General features: G+C 35.3%; 3 protein-coding genes across 4 annotated transcripts; 1 reads left to right on the forward strand and 2 right to left on the reverse strand.

Moving 5' to 3' along the window:
• Positions 1-6,246: 6,246 nt before the first annotated feature.
• LOC121798945 (pentatricopeptide repeat-containing protein At4g39530-like) lies at positions 6,247-8,120 on the reverse strand. Its single transcript, XM_042198226.1, has one exon. It carries the CDS (start codon positions 8,118-8,120, stop codon positions 6,573-6,575), a length of 1,548 nt encoding a protein of 515 aa, XP_042054160.1. The 3' UTR covers positions 6,247-6,572.
• A 145-nt stretch (positions 8,121-8,265) lies between these two features.
• Positions 8,266-14,657, reverse strand: LOC121798946 (glycosyltransferase BC10-like). 2 transcript variants are annotated; one of them, XM_042198227.1, is made up of 11 exons: positions 14,231-14,657; positions 13,395-13,895; positions 12,666-12,764; positions 12,043-12,143; positions 11,865-11,936; positions 11,347-11,437; positions 10,958-11,038; positions 9,253-9,315; positions 9,041-9,163; positions 8,848-8,886; positions 8,266-8,765 (listed from the first exon to the last, which is right to left on the reverse strand). In XM_042198227.1, the coding sequence occupies exons 2-11, from the start codon at positions 13,773-13,775 to the stop codon at positions 8,628-8,630; spliced, it is 1,188 nt and encodes a 395-aa protein (XP_042054161.1). In that variant the 5' UTR covers positions 13,776-13,895; positions 14,231-14,657; the 3' UTR covers positions 8,266-8,627. The 2 variants fall into 2 exon arrangements, with proteins under 2 accessions (XP_042054161.1, XP_042054162.1); XM_042198228.1 differs by having other exon boundaries at positions 13,395-13,908.
• Positions 14,658-19,313: 4,656 nt separating this feature from the next.
• Positions 19,314-22,254, forward strand: LOC121797855 (plant cysteine oxidase 2-like). The gene is made up of 5 exons (XM_042196610.1): positions 19,314-19,766; positions 20,009-20,130; positions 20,702-20,858; positions 20,953-21,174; positions 21,824-22,254. The coding sequence occupies exons 1-5, from the start codon at positions 19,523-19,525 to the stop codon at positions 21,952-21,954; spliced, it is 876 nt and encodes a 291-aa protein (XP_042052544.1). The 5' UTR covers positions 19,314-19,522; the 3' UTR covers positions 21,955-22,254.
• The last annotated feature ends 962 nt before the right edge of the window (positions 22,255-23,216 follow it).

Genomic DNA, 23,216 nt, shown 5'->3' on the forward strand with positions numbered 1-23,216 from the left:
TGGAAAGACACTGTAGAATCTTTAATTTTGACAAGAAATAGGAAATCAAAATCTAGAGGCAACTACAACAAACCATATCCACAATGACGTGGCCAAATCGCTATCTCCCAAGTCCCAACCTTTTTTTCTGGTTGCACAATTTCTTTTGACAACATCCTATCCTACTCGGACATGACAATCGCACAAGAATCAAGTATAGAATCACACAAGTTTAATAAAAATAACTCTAATATTACAACGATGATGCAAGAATACATCGTCGAATGTAGTACTTCGAGTGTCGAATCACATGGGGGCATTTGATTATTTAACAAGAATTGACAAGATTAATAAACTAAATTTAAGAACTAAAGTACGAAAATGGATAAACTCAAGAGATAAAGAACATTACTCCCAACAACATTCGGATGAATCACTATTGTATTGATTCTATATTTAAGTTCATAAGCAATTGAAAACGATGATCAATTTTACACTCTAAAAGTACAGAACATACATAAAGAATTATAGTACTAGTACTAGCAGAACAAATAGCCAAAAGTACGTACTCATTAGACTATCATTCCCGCGGAAGCGCAGTAAATACTAGACTAACTTCTCAAAGCCGACAAATATTATGGTTAGCTGAACACTTAACACATAAACATCTTCTCATCAAGCTAAACTCCTACGGATGCGTAGTAAGTATTAATTCAACTTTGAAGACTTTTTTACATCAATATTCACTTGTACATTTATCTCTGAACAAGATAAAATTAACAAGTTTTTCATCTAAGTTTTCTTCCAGTTTCCAAGTTAAAGAGACATTGGAAAGAGACAATTAATATACAACACTTGATGCATCAAAACATAGCATAAATAAAATCCGAACCATAGACGAAAACCAAAGCTAATGATTAAATATACAATCTATACAATCAATTCATCCTACTAGTGTTAGGAGCAATGAAGACAAACTAGCCACTCATACTAAAGAAGAAAAACCGAAAGATTAATGGTGTTCTCCGGTAGTCGATGGTAGTCCGTCTCCGAGATGATGAAGATTGGATTTCGGGACCCTCCTCCCTCCTTCTTCTTCCTTCTTTTTCCTCTGATTTTCCTCTCGATTTCGTATCTAATTTCCTCTCTAAAACGTCACCCCCTCTCTTCAATTTCTTTTCCTTCTTAATTCTTCAACTGCTGAGAAGAAACTGCCAAATTGCAATTTGAATTCCAAAACGCCCGACCGGGCGAAATTAGAAGAGAAAATCGCCCGACCGGGCGAACTGATTCTGGATGCCTCGCGGAAAACACCCGACCGGGTGATTTATTGGTGCACAACTCACCCGGTCGGGTGATATGCTCTGGACTTCGCATGCAATAAAAATTGCACCCGGCCGGGTGGAATTAGTAGGCTTACAAATACACCCGACCGGGTGCCTCCTTTTGAGAGCTTTCTGGGCAGTCCATACGGGCTTCATTCCTACACCAAAAAACATACCTTTGCAAACATCAAACTATATAAATCATGTAAAGTTAGGGGAATAAAAATGTACAATTTGATTCGCATCAAATACCCCCAAACTTATTTGCTTGCTCGTCCTCGAGCAAGATCACATAAAACACAAAACTTTAAAGCTCAACTCACAAAAGTTTTTCAAAAATGTTCATAAGAGCGAATCACGTAGGGAGGTGAATGACAAAATCTAAACCTCCAACATTTCCAATCAAAATCTCCCACTCTCAAGAACAATCACTCATCAACCTAGAACTTCAAGTCAAGGTGCATGTCAAAGTAAGTCCAAGCATAAGATCATACAACTCAAACCGTCGTCATTGTCTCGTCAAGCATTACTAATCACATAGACTCGCGGATTTCAAATCAAACTTCTTTAACTCTACCAAGCTATTTACAAAACATCCACAAAGTATTAACAATAAGGTCCAAGGTCTTAATTCAAGGTTGTAATGGGGCTCGGGATGAGGTAGGATAAATATGGATAGTGAGCTCAAAGGCTACACATTTGAGTGTCAAATTCTTCCCTCCTACAACTTCCTTCCAAAGATCAAACAACAAGATTTTTCAACCAAACTCTCACTCCCCCAAACTTGAGATCCATTCTAGATAAGATTACATCTTACAAATATAGAAGCTCTAACTTTATTTCATCAAACTTCCTTTTTTTTTACAAGACCTCGACTTTTGCAAATTTGGAGGTCGTCTTTTTCTTCTTCTTCTTCTTCTTCTTCTTCTTCTTCTTCTTCTTTTCTAAGAACTTCATTCTTTTCACCTATGCATTACATCAAGTCTAAAAATGTCTACACTTTCACAAGACACCACCTAACACTCAAAACTCAAACCACAAAGCTCAAACTTGTATTTAGCACCCAAGTAGTAGCAAGGTATATTGATGAGGCTAAAATGAGGCTTATTTAAGTAGCTAAGTGATTGGCTAATTGTTTACACAAACAAAGGGAATTTAACCTCAAAGTGGCATCTAGGGGACCATTTGTTGGACTAGGCATGTGATCATTTGGCCATGGAGTTCATCCTAGTGCCTTATCCTCCCATATCATTGACACAAATGAATGCAAGCACACAACTCGATAAAGCAAATCGATCCAAGATAATTTCCACAAAACATGTGACTTTCATACTCTCCTCAACTCAAGAAATCGGTTGTAATCACAACATGCTCTTTCAAATAAATTCATGCACAAATTCCATCCAGCCTAAGTTTCAAAGATCAAGTAAAATCAAGCAAGATTTCCCAACTAGAAAGCCGAAGATCTAGCATGCATCCGTCAATTACATTGATTCAAAACACCTTTCGCATAGAATACACCCAAGAAACATGCATCATGCATAAATCAACCCCCCACCCCAAACTTGAATGCATCATTGTCCTCAATGCATGCAAAGAAGAACATTAAAAGTAAAGGGATAGAATACTCCCCCAAACGTGGTATGATGTCCATAGTGCATTCGGGTGGGAGGGTGGGGTATATTCCTTTGGGGGTGTGCTTCCTCAAAGCTCCAATGTAAATCCTATCTCCATGTTGCTCCTACACGAAAAAAAATTAAAACAACATAAAAAAAATACTCAATTCATTAAAATACATCGAATGAAAGAATTGAGTAAACAAAACCCTCGATTTATTAAGAGAAAAAAATAAACTAAAAACTCATTGGGTTGCCTCCCAACTATCGCCTTTATTTAAAGTCGTTGGCTCGACTTAGTCTTCTAGCTACAACTCTGAAACAAAAAATAAAATGTTAGACAATTATACAAAAATAAAAACAAAAAGAATCCTAAATTAAATAACCAGTTGCCTCCCCGGCAACGGCGCCAAAACTTGATGTGTAATTTTTGAGTTCAAGAATCAAGTGTAGGATCACACAAGTTTAATAAAAATAACTCTAATATTACAACGATACTGCAATAATACAGTGTCGAATGTAGTACTTCGAGTGTCGAACTACAGGAAGGCGTTTGATTATTTAACAAGAATTGACAAGATTAATAAACTAAATTTAAGAACTAAAGTACGAAAATGGAGAAACCCAAGAGATAAAGAACATTGCTCCCAACAACATTCGGATGAATCACTATTGTATTGATTCTATATTTAAGTTCATAAGCAATTGAGAACGATGATCAATTTTACACTCTAAAAGTACAGAACATACATAAAGAATTATAGTACTAGTACTAGCAGAACAAATAGCCAAAAGTACGTACTAATTAGACTATCATTCCCGCGGAAGCGCAGTAAATACTAGACTAACTTCTCAAAGCCGACAAATATTATGGTTAGCTGAACACTTAACACATAAATATCTTCTCATCAAGCTAAACTCCTACGGATGCGTAGTAAGTATTAATTCAACTTTGAAGACTTTTTTACATCAATATTCACTTGTACATTTATCTCTGAACAAGATAAAATTAACAAGTTTTTCATCTAAGTTTTCTTCCAGTTTCCAAGTTAAAGAGACATTGGAAAGAGGCAATTAATATACAACACTTGATGCATCAAAACATAGCATAAATAAAATCTGAACCATAGACGAAAACCAAAGCGAATGATTAAATATACAATCTCTACAATCAATTCATCCTACTAGTGTTAGGAGCAATGAAGACAAACTAGCCACTCATACTAAAGAAGAAAAACCGAAAGATTAATGGTGTTCTCCGGTAGTCGATGGTAGTCCGTCTTCGAGATGATGAAGATTGGATTCCGGGATCCTCCTCCCTTCTTCTTCTTCTTCTTCTTCTTCTTCTTCTTCTTCTTCTTCTTCTTCTTCTTCTTCTTCTTCTTCTTCTTCTTTCTTTTCCTCTGATTTTCCTCTCGATTTCGTATCTAATTTCCTCTCTAAAACGTCACCCCCTCTCTTCAATTTCTCTTCCTTTTTAATTCTTCAACTGCAGAGAAGAAACTGCCAAATTGTAGTTTGAATTCCAAAACGCCCGACCGGGCGAAATTAGAAGAGAAAATCGCCCGACCGGGCGAACTGATTCTGGATGCCTCGCGGAAAACACCCGACCGGGTGATTTATTGGTGCACAACTCACCCGGTCGGGTGATATGCTCTGGACTCCGCATGCAATAAAAATTGCACCCGGCCGGGTGGAATTAGTAGGCTTACAAATACACCCGACCGGGTGCCTTCTTTTGAGAGCTTTTTGGGCAGTCCATCCGGGCTTCATTCCTACACCAAAAAACATACGTTTGCAAGCATCAAACTATATAAATCATGTAAAGTTAGGGGAATAAAAATGTACAATTTGATTCGCATCACATATTCTTGTGGGACTGACTAAAATGGAAAGAACGTATATTCTCGTGAGACGGAAGGAATATATACATAAAATAAATATGTATATATACGTTACTTAAATAGACAAAGGCCTAGAAATAACGACCAATATCATTATTTATCATAACAGTTATTTTTATTATATCAAAATTCCAGTGGCAAGTATAATTTCGGTAATATTTGTAGTAATAAGTTAATAACTAAGAAAATGTTTAAAGTTATCAATAGAATAAATAAATAAACTATAATCATATTAAAGGCAATTTTTTCGCTTAGTATGAAGACTATGATATTGTATGGTGTAGCCAATATCTCCAAAATAAGAAAAAAAATCATTTTATTTTTTTCAGAGAAAATAGCGCATCTAACCCTCAAGTGTATTTTTTTTGGTCATTTAACTTGTATAATGCCATAAAGAAGTATATGGAAAAAAAAAATCTACATCTACATTAATTTAGTCCAAACCACTATTCGTCGAATATAGAAATAATTAATTCCAGCCTGTCATGTTGACGAAAATAGAGTCTCAGTCTATTTTAATGATGTTTGTCATCTCTATCAGAGTCAAAAACAAAAAAGATATGTTGCGTTCGCAATCATATCATACATACATTCCATAAAATAAATATAGAAAAGAGATTAATATGGCCTAATTCCTGTGGACTCTTGCTTGAGCATCACTTTCACATTTAGCTGTACCTAATAAACTTGGAAAATGACTCCATTATTTATCAGATTCTTAATTTCATACCTAATATATTACCAACACCATTTCTTAAAATAACAAGAAATTTGATTAATTATATTACCAACATGTTTTCTTATATTCTAGAGTAGTTCAATAAGAGCACACGCTAAAATTTTCACCTAATTTTGATTCTATTTCTACCCCATCTACCATTATTTTAATAATGAGGTGTGGATCTATCCTCCAGTGATCAATTATTATAACTAATTCATAGGATATTCTTAAAGATCCACTAATTTAGTTAACGACTGACTTAATTTTACTTAATGTGCTTGTTTGCAAGAATAAAAAAGTTGTAATTATTAGTGAATGGGGTAGAAACCGACGATTGATGCGAATTCGACAACATGTTTAAATTAAATTATCACACCGACCACTACTGCACACTATTTTTAATTTTATTTTTGGTGGCTACCAATAATAATTCTTCCACTTACGTCCACATTTTGTAAAGTAATTCGAGTATCAATTATTGTTTTGTCTGTGGATGGAGACATCTTGGCTTCATTGGTGTGCTTTGTCTCAAGAATGATGAGTGTAGAGTCCTGTGCTACATCAATTAAAATAAAAGGGGAGCTCAACAAACCTCGGAAAATAAGTGTATCTGCTTTTGATTAATTTGTGGACAAGTCATTTCCATAATTAATAACTTAATTAGTACTTTTAATATGTCCAATGGAAAAAGCCTAGTCTAAGATTACCAAGTTACAAAGCAAGGTGGTTTTGCTTTAAGCAGACCATGACTAATTCCTCCTATTTATATGCTATAGTACTACTAATAAATTAAAATCATGCAACAACTAAGTAATGATCTTAACTTGAGCCTTGCTCTAGTACTCCTAAACAAAACTTGGATTCGTTCCCAACTTCATATTCTCATGTAAATCTCTATATATGCTGCTTTTGTATCTCAACTGACAGTGGAGAAATATATGGATGCTCGAGCAGCCTCCTTCTCCACGTCCCCATCTTCGAGCAATCTTCTCGACCTCAAAACAGCGTCCCAGTTGTTATTCATGGCTTATAAGTTGGATAACAGAACGTAAGGCGAAGCTGCTGAAAGAGGACCGAGTTTTACGAGCCTCTTAGCTATCCGTTCCCCGACACCAACATCTCCCTGCAGTCGGCATGCAGAAAGTAAACATCCCAAAACAACTTCATCATCTCTTTTATCAATATATTCTTCAGCCTCGCTTAATCTCCCAGATCGCCCTAACAGATCAACGAGGCAGCACACATGCTCGATTCCAGGGCTTATTCCGTAAACTCTGCTCATAGAGTCAAAAACCATCCGGCCCACATCAGCAAGCCCAGAGTGACTGCAAGCAGTCAGCAGTTCAAGAAATGTGATGGAGTCCGGCTCCACACCTGCTGTCTTCATCTCCTCGAACAGTGCCATAGCTTTCTCAGCGTGGCCGTGATTTGCAAATGCAGCGATGATGGTGTTCCAAGAAATAAGGGTGCGAATCTCCATTCGCTCGAAGAGAGTGTATGCTGAGGTAATGTTTCCGCACTTAGCATACATGTTGACAAGTGCATTTCCAACGCCAACATCCCATTCCGGCCATGTCCTGATCAGACGGCCGTGAATCTCTTTGCCAACTCTTACAGAGGCCATGTTTGCAGCTGCCGAAAGCACACTAGCATACGTGTAATCATCTGGAGCCACGTCCATCTCTCTCAAAACATACAGAGCCTTTGAGTGATCATCACAGCGGCAACAATCAGAAATGATACTATTCCAGGAACAGACATCTTTTTCTCGAATGGACCTGAACACCTTGTCGGATTCTTGAAACAAACTAAACTTGGAGTAGAGTGTCATCAGAACATTCCCAGAAAACGACATACAGTCAAGCCCAAGCTTCACCATTTGACAGTGCAGTTGCAGAACTGTTGATAAACCGTATAAGGCTTCACCAGAGCCTAATAATCCCGCAAAAGTAAACCGGTCTGGAAGCAGACCCCATCTTAAAAGAATCACAAACAGCTCCATTCCCTTCTCGAACAGCTTGTTATCCACTAGCCCAGTGATTGCAATGTTGTAGGAAACTAGAGTTGGGTGAACAAAACTGCTATCACTAAAAACGGATAGTGCATCAGCACACATGCCACAATTCATGTACATCAAAATCAGGGAATTAACAACGAAACTAACAGAACAATAGTTGAGCTTTAACGCGGACGCATGAATTTGCTGCCCGAGATTTGAGTCCCTTGAGCTGGCACAGGAGCTAAGAGCACTCGAGAATACTGAATCATTAGGCCTAAAATGCTTCTGCATATTTCTGAAGAGTTGAAGCGCTTTATGGGGTCTGCCCCAAAGGTTATAGCCAGATATCATGGCGGACCACGTGACCAAATTTCTGTGCAGCATTTCATCGAACATCTGGTGGGCTGGGTGAAGAAGTCCACATTTGGCGTAGAAATTGAGAATGTGATTGCATATGGAAGTATCTGCTACTAGTCCTAACTTGATAGCTGCAGCGTGGAGAGAAATTCCACGTCTTAATGCCTTGACTTTGGCGCAATCGTGGAGAAAGAAACCAAGATTTTGTAGCATCATCATTCATCAGTTTTTGGAGGACCAAATTTGATGAACACCTCAAAATTGGCAAGGTATATCACATTTCGGAGCTTTGTTTCAAATTTTTGTTTTGAGCGAAGCAACTCCAATCAAGCTGAATCAAAAACTGTGTAAAACGATCACTGAATTACTCAACTTACTTTATGGACATTTAAACCAAGTAGTAGTGTGAAATAATTAGAAATTTTCTTACATCACAACGGCATCCCCATTTTGGAATACCGACTTTAAAAGAAGGAAAACCAAATTGGAATCAAATAAAAATAGGGACAAAAATCGCAACAGTGCAGCTCAAAGTCCCCCACAATGTAAACATAAAATAAATAGCTCGAATAAAATGATCATACTGAGGTTGGCTATTTCTTCATCTTCTGTGGCTCCGCTTGCACTTGACACGGCACAACTTGTTTTACAACAACGGAAGCTAGATCAGAAATGGAGATGAATGGGGTCGAATGCCATCGACCAAAGAATGCATATCGTTTGCTGTCAGTCTGCCTCAATAGATGTATAATTGGGGAAAAGGCGTAGCAACTTATTCAGTGTTTCAGGTAAGAACTTCCTTGCAAATAGAAAACATGGACGTTCGACTCCATTCCACAAGCATGGTGTAATCCTGGCTTGTCTCTGAATTCACAAGGAAAAGCAAGCAAGGTGTGAGCCTCATAACTTCAACAGAATAATACTACTGTACAAGCATTAAACTAACCTTCTTGTCACTTGTTATGTGCAAACTTTCTGCGATAGACTGCAAAAAAGTTGTAAAGTTTAGTGTCTAGATAATTATCAGGCACAACTAGTTTACAGGAATAATATCTTATCCAAGGAGTATTTTCAAACAGAAATCCAAATAAAGTTATAACTATAGTTCATGTATAAGCTTTGGAAGAACATTGCCATACTGTGATATTTCTTAAAAGCTCCATGGTGACATCCTGCGATTTGTATGATTTTGGGTGCCACTTCATTTCTGACCAATCAACATGTGTTACAGACCAATTGGCTATTCCACCGGGATCAAGCATCTGAAAATGCAAACTAGAATTATATACAAAAAGAAGGGATGGAAGAGTGCATCTTAACCAACTGAAGGAGAAAATTACGAAAATCTCACATAGAAAAATGTTGGCAAATAGTGTTCATCCGAGTAGCAGTTGCGTCCTCCTTCCATGCCAGGCTGTTCAATCAAAAGAGGCATAAGCATTACCACTTCAGTACAATGTGAGTGATCTCCATATTTGATCAATATGCCACAAAAGAATTAATAAAGAGAGAGCAGTTTCCGTGAGCAAGAGGAAGGCATGATTATCGACCAAGCAAGAAACAAGGGGTGCATTTTGATATTCACCATTCCTAGATTAATCAGGAAGATATCAGTCAATGATTGGAGTAGGAAAGCCGACGAACCACTGAGATCAACTTAACACCTTTGCAGGTCCCTCAGGATCTATACTGTGGTCTATTGGGAGTTAATTTTTGCAATTAGCAAAGAAATGAACATTTCACAGAAGAATAGTCAGCACCAAATTTAATTCACTATGTAGTGTTTCATATAAAATGTATTCAATCAAGACAAAGTTCTGCAGAAACAAAGCTCTATTAATTATTGTGTTAGAGCAAGAGATATCCATGGCTTGTTACAGTGGGCGACCATGTTCAAGTGCAAAGAGAGAGTATTGATATACAGAAGGTTTAACAGGCAAGAATACATAAAAAAGAATTACTAACAATCAGTTACTTGTGTCTGTGAAATATTTTTGAACTAAAACTCATACGGAGTAATATACTTTCTGTTGAAAAATTAATACCCCCTATCACAATGAATATGACCCAATTTCCTTTTTAATTTGTCTCAACCAAGATGAACCATTACTAAAAATGGAATCACTTTTATCTCTACTTTATTCTCTCTCCGCATAACATACAAAATAACACCGTTTAAAATCTTTGTCATCCAAGGAAGGGGTCATCTTTCCTGGGACAGAGGGAGTAATAAATTTCTCTTTCGAAATCAGCAAAACTTGAATTCAAAAGGACTCTCTTTTACTGTTTTTTCACACCGATGGACATTTAACAATATTTAAGTTACAAGAAAAGAGTGCGAAAAACACCAAATGTAGAATTTTCAACTAAATTCCTTCATCCTTTTCAGACTAGAAACTGGAAAATTGACTGCACTAATTTGATAAACACGAAAAATGTAGTTTTACGTGTTAAACATTAGATAACGTCATGAGCATTATAAAAACTTTGAATCAGTAAAGAATTCAAGTACCATGTCAAATTAACTGCCAACAGTGTATGCTACAATATAGCCAAAGAAAACAAATGTAGAATGACACAGAAATAGCATCCAAAGTAGAATGCCACAAATAAAGAGAAAAGTAAGGTCTGTATCACCAAAGTTTGAAGAGTATGGTCAATATGCACAAGACAATGAAATGGGAATTGATAGAAGGGTTATAGTGCACATATCAATTATATAGCATATTTCTTGTCCTCTAACCTTGTCTTCCTAAGCATACACATGCATATATAGCATGCTGATGATCTACTTTATTTGCGGCATATTAAACCTGCATTCCTAACTTTTACACAAAGAAAAATAGACAATTTAAGGTACATGAATTTATAGCAACAGTAAGAACAGTTGGTTTTGTGCAATTTGTTCACATGAATTAGAGGAATATTCGAATACAACCCCCAAAACCACAAGGAAGAAGCCAATGAGAGTGCAAGAATAAATAAAAATTTTATAAAATGCAGAAAATTGAAAAATTACTTGTATAAGTATTATTTATAAAATAAACTATAATGACCTTGCAATGCTCCCTGAATTTCCTAAAGTAGAGACTGTCAGCCATGATTATAATCGCATGCTGCCGCTTCATTGTGAACCACTGCATGTTATGGAATGGATTAGAAAGACAAAAAAAAAGTGAATGCATCTTGTCATCTGTAAAGCTCCAGTAGCTGAGTAGCTAAAAGAGAAATGTTTAAAATTATCATACAGCAGAAAGAGCCTTCAAGGTCCAAATACACATTGAAAGCCATTATTAATACTTGGAAGTTGGAATAATACAACATCTTGATACTTATTAGGAGCAGAGCAACTCCTATTTATTAAACCTTCAAGGTTTGGGAATAATTTCAAATCTGTACTTAAATTTCAAATAATCACATGATTATTATGCAATATGATATACACCTGGGCTCCTTTGCGAAAGTCTTTCTGCTCTACTTCAGGTAGCATATATTTGATGTACCTGCCAGTTCCATGCGGACCAGGATCCTCAAAGCTGCAGAAATAGTATCGTAATTTGATTAGTATTCACAAGTAAAGGTCATATTTACTGCAAAATTAATCGTCAAAATCATTCAACAGTATGAATTTCTTTTATGGTGAATACTTTTTTAAAAACCTTTTATATAAATAATTGTAATGGGGAATAAGTAGTGATCTTCAGGGCTTACTACACGAAAAAATTATTTTTACTTAACTTAGTTATAGATTTAGATGTTTTGCTCAATATGACACAAATCTTAAAATGCAAAGTCGTCAATACAACTCAGTTTTCTGTCTAGTTCTTCATTAGATTCTTTATGTTATCCAACATGCATACTTAAAAGCTTGCTGCCAAGTATTACATAAAACTGAATCAATTGGGAATACATGGCTGAAAATAAGCAAAGGAAAAGGATAAAGGATGGAAAGGGCAGACTTACCAATCTACAAAGCTAACATTTGTCTGCATGAGATAATCGTACACAAAATCAAAGCTACGAAGTGGTATGCAGCTGCAATAAATAAAATGCTTGATTAGTATTTGAGTCTTTGCATTAGAACAAACCAGAGAGAAAATGTGAAGAAATTTGACAGAAATAACATTCATTGTACAGCTACCTGTCAGAAAGCAGTACGAATTGCTGGTTGTCTGGATCTTTGAGTGCATTGGCTAGAAGCCGTCTTTCAGCATCAACCATTGAAATTTTCCCCCACTCTACCTGCAATTGTGACATTTTCACGAATCAGATCTAATGGATATTTCAATCCATCAGTAGTAGAAGGGCCTTCTAATCTCATCCTGGACAAACCAGCCATAACATAGATAAATATTAAGTATTGTTAAAAACTAGGATGCAGAAAAGTCTTGGCTATACTATGTAAAATATGCTTTGACTCTTTAGGCAAAAGAACTTCATTGATCAAATTTCGAGAAACAGAAATGATTTGGTTAAAAAAGAAAGCAGTCAACATAAACTCAATGCCAGTAACGATAATGGTTCAGTTGGGCATGCTAGCTTAGTTCAATGCATACATAGGCTAAATTCTTAAGAAATAATGTTAATCTTAACTGTGGTTTGTTATCCATTACTACATAGGTTTAAAGATATTCTGATATAGTTTGCATAACTGTTTATGCTTTTTTAAGAAGCACACGAAGCTCCACAAAATATAAGAGGTTGAATTACAATAGCACACAAGTAATAGATTCACTACGAATGGTAAAGAAATTGAGAACAGACCGTGTCACTATGAATTTCTCGATTGACAAAATAACGGCTAAAATGAACAGGTTTATCCTTGGATGCATGCACATACACGGAAAATCTTTCTTCATTACCCTGCCATAAAACATGAATTTTTTTGAGAAAAAGAGGCTGCCAGATTGAATAACATAAAACAAGAATGTCATATGATTCGAATCACATAATCAATATTAATTCAAATTTATATAAAAAGAAGTCTTTATTTTACGCCCTTCACCTCAAGTAATTTAGCTGCTCTTGCCAGCCTACTTTTGTGGCTGGAAGAGTTGGTTCATATATATGGGTGATGGAGCTAGTTGGTGGATACTTTAGCTTCCTTATCATGTGTTGTGCATTGACCCGAGAAAATGATTTTATTCCCATAGCAGCTTTAACCTTTTAGAAGGGCTTTGCTTTCAATGTGTGTGTTCTTATATGCTAAACTTGATACTATTAAATAAGATCAATCACAATCATATATGCTCTAACCAAGTGCAATTTTGTCAACCAACATCCTTATGAACTAGAGACACCAAAGCTTTTAACAAGTGGACCAAAACTAACATTAGATAAACATGTCTGTAAATGCTTCCTAAATAAACCTCATCTCGTCAGATAACTAACTACATAGAAAGACTCTATTTCCCTGAAAAGAAATGGTGGCAATGTTGAGAAAATAATATGTGATCAAAATTGGAATTGGACAGTAGAGAGAAGTTGAATTACCTGGAAAAATTTGTCCCATAACTTCTCGAATGGTAAAGCACCGGGTGTCAAAAATAAGAAGGCAATTTTGGGGTTCAAGGATATAACAGGAGGCCTACTAAGGAGATCTTTAATTACAACTCGAGAAGCAAATTCATCATCAGTCAGTCCTCTGGAAAGTGCAGGAGGAAGCCAATTTTGCAATGCCTCGCAACCATTATATGAGAATATATAACATGCTGCGAAATTCTGAGGATAAATATATGAACAGATTACGAAGAAGCTGACTAATGAGACCAATACAATGATCCATGTCGGCTTCTTTAAATGGCTGCGCGGGCGAGCCACAAGCAAGATAGGTGATTCTTTTGTGCCCATACGCCAGCCCTGAGTTGACTTCATCTAGCAATGATGCATCATTGTATATCAATTCTACAACAATACTCGATCGTGTTCGTTCCAGTGCTCGCCTCAAACACGAAATGCACCAAAGTAAGATTACATAACCGCGTAAAGCGGAGCCTGCATAGAGAGTCTGAATATTAAGAGAGTTAAAGTTCATCAGGCTCATTAATTCAAAACCATTTGATATACTGATTTGGCATAATAAGGAAACTGCAAATAGGATAATCATGTTTGCAAAACAGGATCAGAGAGATCAAATGAACGATGCATACAAATTACTATTACTATAGTACTAAAAGTGCAGATTCAAATTCACAAAATAAAAAAAGGCAAGGCGAATCTGAATCGACGAGTTTTAGGAGGCTGTAAAAATTGACAAGTGAAATCCGAGACGGATAAAGCTAGTCTGGATCAAAATCAGGATGAGTCATGCAGTCGCAAGAGAGATTTACCTGAAGAAGAAGAAGAGGGAAGAAGAGATGCGAAGAATTGAATGGATGATGTGTATTGTATGTGTATGTACGTGTGCGTATATATAATTATAGTATATGTGTGTGAGATCTAGGGCACATCGAGGTAGCAATTGACCAATGAGGGAGGGAGGGAGGGAGAGAGCTACAATATACTACTCAATAAAGACAAGTGATGCATAGAAAATGGGTGAGGATTCGAAGCTCTTGTGTGTGTTGGGTTGTGCATTGAGAGAGAGGTGAAAGTAGTAACGTTATTGAATTCCATCCAAGCAGAAGAAACATTAGAGAGCCGGCGAGGAGTGGGGGACACGCGCATGTGGTCGCCAAATTGAAGATGGGTTTTCAACATGTCCATTCCATTCCATCCATATATTTACAGTGGACCAAATCAATCATAATTGCAATATTCATTACTCCTCCTTATTGCATCTGCTGGCCAAGGAAAGGACGAAGAAATTTAAGCCTACTTGTACCTTATGGTCATCGCTAAATATCCTTATTAATCATTTTCAATTTAAATCCATAAATAATTAATAGACTATTTTCTTGTAACTAGTTTAATAAGGTTTATAAGAAAAAAAATTAAGAGCATGCAAATGGATAGAGGCAAGCAAGAACATGCAATATTATATCGCCGCCAGATTCCTTCTCCGCTTCCAAACTAAACCTAACCGTTGACCCCATTTCAAATTGGGCAGTCTCCGCTTCGACCCTCAGTTTCTCCCAATGGGCCAATACTAAAGTTGAAGATTCTTTTGTCTTCATTTTATTCATTTTTAGTTCGTCCCACGTTGCACATTTTAATTTTGGAAACTTAATAATACTTCAGTTACCTTTTTTTTCTTTCTATATCTCTCTTATTTTACAGATTGTGCATTAAAATTCGTATCCAACCAAGAGTACATATTCTTATAAGACAGAGGAAGTAGCATTTATACATAAAGTTAGATTTTAATGCTAATAAATTGTGCTTCAATTTTTTAGTGTTGTTGTCTTAAACTATTTTCAATTAGTCTGATATTATGAAATGATCGATAATGCTACATTGGAGCAGATGTGATACTCTAGGAGAAGGTGTGACACAAAAAAATTACAAAAAAACTTATTTCTATTTTAAGCAACAAAAATAAATGAAAATTTGATTTAACATTTTATTAAAAAATTAAAATGAGCAAAGATCCAGTTATTGAGTGGGTTGGGCCTCCATTATTTTACAATTAGCAAAATACTTAATAATTTAATCCCAATAGCTGAAAAATATAGTCATACAAATAATTATGGCCCAAGCCCAACATTCAATATCTTAGTCCTCTGACTCCTCAAACTACATAGTCGCAGGCCTGCCATGGCGGACGGGACGGGGAGTACTAGACAGTGGCGTATTTATAATTTTTGTTATGGGAGTATGATAAATATCATAACTTAAAAGTTTGATAAATATTTTATTATATTGCTAAATTATTATTATTATAATAATAATAATAATAATTATTATTATTATTCCTTCCATCCAATACAAGATCAATTTGATCAAACATGGGTTTTTAGTTTTATAGTGAAATGTTAGTGGAATGTGGAACATTACCAAAAATAGTATAAAAGCAAATGAAATATTTATGGTGGATGAACGAAAATGACAAAATGAGACACTTATTAATGGACACGGAGAATATTATTTATTACAAAACATCATTAAATGTGAAAACGAATTACAAGTACATTTTAGTGTTACTACTCGAATAACTTCTACAATCTAAAAAAAATTCTTAGACTTATATATTATGTATTCCTACAATTTATTTAATTTTTACAGGTTGTATTATTATTTAAATAAAGTTTCTAATTTTCTTAAAAAATAGAAAAAATATACATTAGAAATACAAAAATAAAATATTAAATGTACTAAATAAGAATGAAAATTCTTAGCAAAATAATTGAGAAATGATAAAATAAAAAATGCATTAGAAAATATTGAATATACTAAGAGAAAATTAAATGCATTTGAAATTATAAATACATTAGAAATATATAAAAAAATCTATTAAAAAGAGTTAAGATGCTTAACAAGACAATAGAAAATTGATAAAAACGTTAAACATTACCAGAAATTGAAACATGTTTCTTATGAGAAATTAAAGCATTGGAGTATATTTTAAATGTATAATACTTCCTCCTTTCCCAAAATAATTAGTTCCCAAAATAATTAGTAGTAATTTTTTAAACCGGGACTCCAATTAATAGAGTGATACTCCCTCCGTCCCAGATTCAGAGTTACTTTTTGCCATAAAAGTCCGTCCCAGTTTAAGAGTCACATTTAGAATTTTCTATATTTGGTCATACAATTTTACCCCATTCTTCATCAAAATTACATAAAAATGCCATTCTCTGCATTAAAATAAACCAAAATAAAAATCAAACATTTAATTACACACTCTACCATTTCACTTCATTTATTACACACTCCAAAAAGTCCAAAGGGACCCACCTTCAACCAACTCACTTCATTTATTATACACTCTACCATCTCACTTCATTTATTACACACTTCACCATCTCACTTCATTTATTACACACTTCAACTCTTTCTTAAAACCCGAGCCATAACAATAAGTGACTCCTAATCCGGGATGAAGGGAGTATTATTTATTTGAAGGACTTTATTAGCTTATAAATGCTCTACACGTGACCGCAAATTCGACACATGATTAAATATAGACAATCAAGACCCTAATTTTTAAATTAGAGACTATAAAAATCCGATTATGTGAGTTTAAAATTCAGTTCTTATAACACATTAAAAAATGATTATGTGACGACATGCACGAGGACAGAAATTGCTATGCAGTGCGACAGAGTCGTTTTCCAACTAATATAGGAATTAACGATAGCATTAATACTAGCTGGAATTTGTAGTACCATCCGTTCGATTTAATTCTTATTAAAAAATAACGGGTGAGATTCGTTGGAAATTTTTGAAAGGATTAATATTCTTTGAAAAATAAATCTATTTAATAGGTTGTGTTTCATGAATATGTATATAGGGGTGCGTTAAGATGACACCACTCTGAAAGTGACAACGTGACAGCAAGTAACAAGCAATCTGCTATACATATGCAAGCAATATGTGATACTCCATCCGTCCCGCACTACTCGCACCTTTCCTTTTGGGCACGGAGATTAAGGAATGAGTGATAGACAAAGTCAATAATTACGGCTGTAGGTATAAATTGTTACTAAAAATGGAAAGAGTGCAGATAACTTGGAACGCCTAAAAAGGAAATAAGTGCAAGTAGTGCGGGACGGAGGGAGTATATAAGTAAGCAATTCGGTATATGGTTCCAAGCAATATGATATGCAAAATCAAAGCACTATGGTGACATCATAGTTAAAATGACAATCTGGACAATCAATCTACGATACATAAGCAAGCATTCTGCGATATATAGACAAGCAACTTGACATATGGTTTCAAGCAATATGCGATACGAAATCAAAGATAGTCAAGCAAGTCTATCACGTGACATGCTAAGGTTGAATCTGGTCCTAAATCTAACGGTTCTCCTTGGTGGTACATTGTCATCTTAAATTGTGTTATCATTTTAACACAAACCTATGTATAAATAGAATAAGATTAATTCTGTTTCCATTTAAATTCATTTTTTCTGACAGTTAGACCATGAATTAACGAATACAAAGATATCTAGGCCTACAAATTTAATTCGCGGGTTTCGTGTATGCCCGACCCCGACCCAATACCCGACGGGTTTTGGGTACCCGAAACCCGAAATTATGGGTATGAGTAGTTAATGTTAGAAATTTTCAGATTTAGGGTACCCCGAAACCCGTATTAGGGTTCATGTTGCATTATTTGTTTTTTTACTTGTTATCTTTTGAAAATATATAGTTATGCTTTCTCCATTTTATTTACATTGTTCGTTTAATGTCTTAAAAAATTATTTTAATCTCTTTTATGTTTCACTTTATGCCAAAAGTTTGTTTATTTTAAAATTAAGTAGTGTATGTTTGTCTAATGTCTATTTTATATAGAGAAAGCTAAAACATTAGAAATTTAGAATTGAAGTTTAGACTTTTAATAATAGTCAATAGTAGTATTATGTTTTTTTAAATAATTTCTATTCTCATCACAATATAATTTATATAAAGAATAAATTTGAAATATAATAATTTCGGGTTTATGGGTATCCAATTAGTTCGGTTCGGGTACCCGCATCAGGTATTAGGGTACCCAATTCACATACGGGTCAGGTATTGGGTATGATATTTTTTGAGATTTAGGATTCGGGTACCCGAATTTTCGGGTTTGGATACCCGCGGATACCCGAATTTGCGGGTCGGGTGTTGAGTATGATTTTTTTAAGATTTCGGGTTCGGATACCCAAATTTTAGGGTTTGGGTACCCGCATGTACCCGAATTTGCAGGCCTACGATATCATCATCTTCTCCAAGCAAATCTAATCCACTTTATCTTGTCAATACCGCACTAAGTTAAAATAATAACCCAATTACTCCCAATTTACAATATATAGTCATTACCATGTCTAATTGAACACTAAATCCTAAATTGTGACACTCTAAAAATCAATTTCATTTTAAATTTTTGGTAAAAAAATATTTATATTTATATTTATATTTATATTTATATTTATATTTACACTAAAATAAAACTATTTTTTATAAAATTTGTGAGTCAAAAAGTAGTATAATATAGAGAATATCTGTTTAAATTTTAATTTAGTATAAATAATTAGAGTAAAATTATATTTATACAGTAGTAAAATGTATTTAAATGTACTGTAGAAATGGGATGAACAACCTACATGATCAGTAATAAATGTGTGAATTTAAAGCAACCGGTTTTGGAATTTATGTAGTACAATATGTAATTAAATAAATAAGATAAAAGTGAAAATCCCAGTTGCACATGACAAGACATGACACATGTGTGTGGAATTCAGTCTAAAACAGTGGGACTACTAATCTTGGTAGTTTTATATGCAATCTTGGGGCGGGAAATAAACTGCCTTGTTTCCTTTTCTACATATATAAACAGTTTCCAATCAAATCTAAACATCTCCTCTTCCACTTTACCGCCTATGGCCCCTGGTTTTTCCGCACTCTTTTCAACTCCATCCACCGTTATCCTCTGACTTCTCCTTCATCTTCTCCACTATTTTATCCCCCTCTATCCTCTCCCAGTTCCCCCTCATTTGCTGCCCCCCTACATATTCCTTTCAGGGTTGATTTGATTATATGATGGGGGTTAAATCGGCCGGTTTTGCCAGAAGATCGGATGAATCCGAGCACCATGTTGATAAGGCGATTAAGAAGAGGAGATGTCGGAGGAGGGTTACGATTCAATTGAAGCGCCCCCCCGAAAATGTGCCGCTGGTTTCTAATACCCTGCAGCAGCTCTTTGAGTCTTGCAACAGAGCTTTCAAGGGTCCCGGGACTGTTCCTTGTGCTTCTGATGTTCAAAATTTGTGTCGCATCCTTGGTAAGCAATCAAAATTGAAATGAATTTGGATTTTAAATAGTATCTTAGGAGTAGATTTAGAAGTGATCGACGTTACTTTCTGGGAAATTGATGAGAAACATAGGGATTAGAGATTGGGGGTTTCGTTTCGGATAGTGTTTTTTATAGATAGTGATTTAACAAACTAATTAGTTTAGGAAGATGAACATGCTGTTGTGAAGACAAGTGTTATTAATTGTGAATTTATGGTATCATTGTCTCAGATGGGATGAAACCCGAGGATGTGGGGCTTAGCAAAGATCTACACTTCTTTAAACCAAAGACCGAGATTGATCGGGCTCCACGAGTAACCTCAGCAACCATCTACAAATGTGACAAATTTGAGGTATAAATTAACGATGCCTTCATTATTTTGTGCACTTGTCATATATTGCTGATGAATTTACTTGTTCATTTCTGAGTAGGGTGATAGATTGGATAGAATAAAAGTAATGTAGGCTTATCGCTGCACTTTTTATGGATTGTTGAACTTGCTTGATCATGAAATCCTTCAAGTACTATAATTCAAAGGAGACGCCCTCTTCACTTTTGAGGATCAGCCTAGATGGATAAAAATAATATAGACTAACCCATTGTTTACTAAGATGGATTGGAACTTTGGGATATCATTGTTTACTAAAATAATCTCTATCATGTTAAGCTAATTTTACTTGGTAACATATTAACTGTTGAAAGGGACAAAGGTTGGAATTGGAGAAGTCCTAGTAATGAGGTGTATCTTATCAATCATGAAATGTAAATGCCCCTTTAAGGTTATACCATTTGGAGAGTTGAGTGATTATTGGCATAAGATCAATTTACATCTCTTTCATTAATTATGTGTGCACATGCTTAATTTATCAACCTCGAATCAAGAATGTACTTGCATATTTAAGCTCCAATTTTACCTTTTGCAGTTGTGCATATTCTTCCTCCCTGAAACTGCAGTCATACCTCTTCACAATCACCCGGAAATGACTGTTTTCAACAAGCTCCTCTTGGGGACAATGCACATTAAAGCGTATGATTGGGTTGATCCCCTCAGTTCTGATTGCTCGATATCACCTACTAAATGTAAGTGGCCTTGCGAATTCTACTACCGATTGAAGAAACATAAGAATTAAGTGCAATTGATTTACTAATATAAATATGCATGTGTGTTTTCTAGTTCTAGATGTAGATGGAAGTTCTGTGCGATTGGCAAAGCTAAAAGCCAACACAACGTTCACAGCCCCATGCGACAGTTCTGTATTATATCCAACTTCAGGAGGAAATATCCATGAATTTACTGCAATAACACCATGTGCCGTACTTGATGTAATTGGACCTCCATATTCTAAAGATGATGGTCGTGATTGCACACATTACCAAGAAGTTCATGGTTTACTGGGTAAGATACTAAAAATTTCCAGCTAGATGTCCGCTGCTCTCTGTTTTTCCCTCTTTTTTTAGTATACGCTTTTGATCAAAGTTTAACTTCTAGATACTGCTTATTTTATGATGTGAATGAGATAACAAGCATACTTATGTTAGCAAATGAGTGATAATTGTAGGTTTATCAGGGAGAAAATGTCATGATATATACTCCTTCCGTTCCACTAAATATGAAACATTTGATTTTCAGCATGAGATTTTATGTAGTGTTCTATTGTGAGTTAAGTGAAGAGAGAATAAAGTTGGAGAAATAAAAAAGTAGAGTTGTTTACATTTTAGGAAATATGTCGCTTTTAATGGGACAACCCAAAAGGGAAATCGCATCACGCTTTTAGTGGGACGGAGGGAGTAGTTTAGTATTGTAGTTTTTGGATGCCACTTGATAAATTCAGAAGCATAGTTCAAAAGAAAATAATGGCAGTAAAGCTCAATGATTAGAAGGTATTGAGACCAAGGATAATGTTGAGGATTTGAAATGTATGCCCTTTTACTCCTAGTTGGATTTTAATCTTTTACAGAGGCTGTAGCTATTGAAGAGTATCACAAGTTCAAGTTGTTGATCACAGTACAGTCATTGACACTCTATTTTCTTGTATTATCTGCAGACAGTGAAGAAATTAGGAAGGTTAGAGAAGGTCGGTATGGTTGGCTAAAGGAAACTGAAATCCCTAAGGAGTCGGAGATGGACAGAATCGAGTATATGGGTCCACAGATTAACAATCCTTCTAATAGCTAAACACATTTCTTCTTCTTCTTCTTCTTCTTTTTAATTTTTTTTGTAACTATCTTGAGCTCCTGCAGCTCATCCACGCAGAGCAAGTTTTATTTCTTTTTGTATATACACATATGCCCCTTTGTATTGTAGATCAATGGAAAAGAGAAGCTAAGAGGAAGGCTTGTGTTTTTTTAAAATTTTTTGCCCTTCTGAAGCCGCGGCAGATGTTTTTTTGGATGTGGAGGAGCTTAAAATTGTCCAGTAAAACTAATTGGGTTGGTATAATTAAAATTATGAATATTGTGTTTTTAATTTACTCAATGTTAGATCTTTATCTAATGACAGGAGTAGTACTGTTGAGTTCAATTTCGGGCGGTTTAAAGGTGGACGTAGATGACCAACATGCACTTCCCCGAGCACTTAATATAACACGGATCTTCAAATCTGCAACAAGAATCTCTCTTTTTCTTTTCTTTTCTGAGGGTTTCTGCATTTCATTTTTCTTTTTCCCTTAGCTGATTCAGTCCAACAAAATGGAGCTCCAAAACCACTAATGCAATTTTGGAATGCAGCTCATAAAGAGAGATTTCGCCAAAAGAAAACTCTCGGTTTATCAAAGTGAGTGATAAATGAGGGAAACCCCTGTTTTCTTATATGCTGGTAACCTCCTCCTTTATCCCTTAATAATTTCTCATCACTTCTCCAGTCAAAACCCAAACATTTTATAGACCAAGGTGACTTCTCCAGCTTAACTATTAACGGCTCAATACCAATGTTGACGGGCCCAACTGATAAATATTGTAGGAGTAATTATTAGTAGTATTTTATTTGGACCTCTTCTCTTATGTCTATAAATGATGGCCAACTGATGGTGTTAACTAATGAATATACAAGTTTTAATTTACCAACCTGCGACATTTACACTAATTACAAGGACTTCATCATCGTATCTTGATTGCTAATACTTTTGTAATTTAAATTTATGGTGTTTGGTATTTGGTAAGCTGTATTAGCTGGAAGAAAGAAGAGGGCTGAGTAGTAGTACTACAATTTGATCCATCTCCCAGCTGTAAGGAGGTCCACATCAAATGCGCAGATGTTTCTCCACCTTCACAATTCTAAGCTTCACATTCACCTTAAAGAAAACATGCTCGTATTACCATGCCAAATCTTGCAATAGGAACCACAGCCGTAGGTTCGATGGTCATCCAGTTCAATGGATTCATAGAGCTTCTAATGGATGTTGGAAAGACATGACAAAATTGACATCTTTCCAATATTTT

The sequence above is a fragment of the Salvia splendens genome, chromosome 4, assembly GCF_004379255.2.
Source record: "Salvia splendens isolate huo1 chromosome 4, SspV2, whole genome shotgun sequence".
Lineage (NCBI taxonomy): Eukaryota > Viridiplantae > Streptophyta > Magnoliopsida > Lamiales > Lamiaceae > Salvia > Salvia splendens.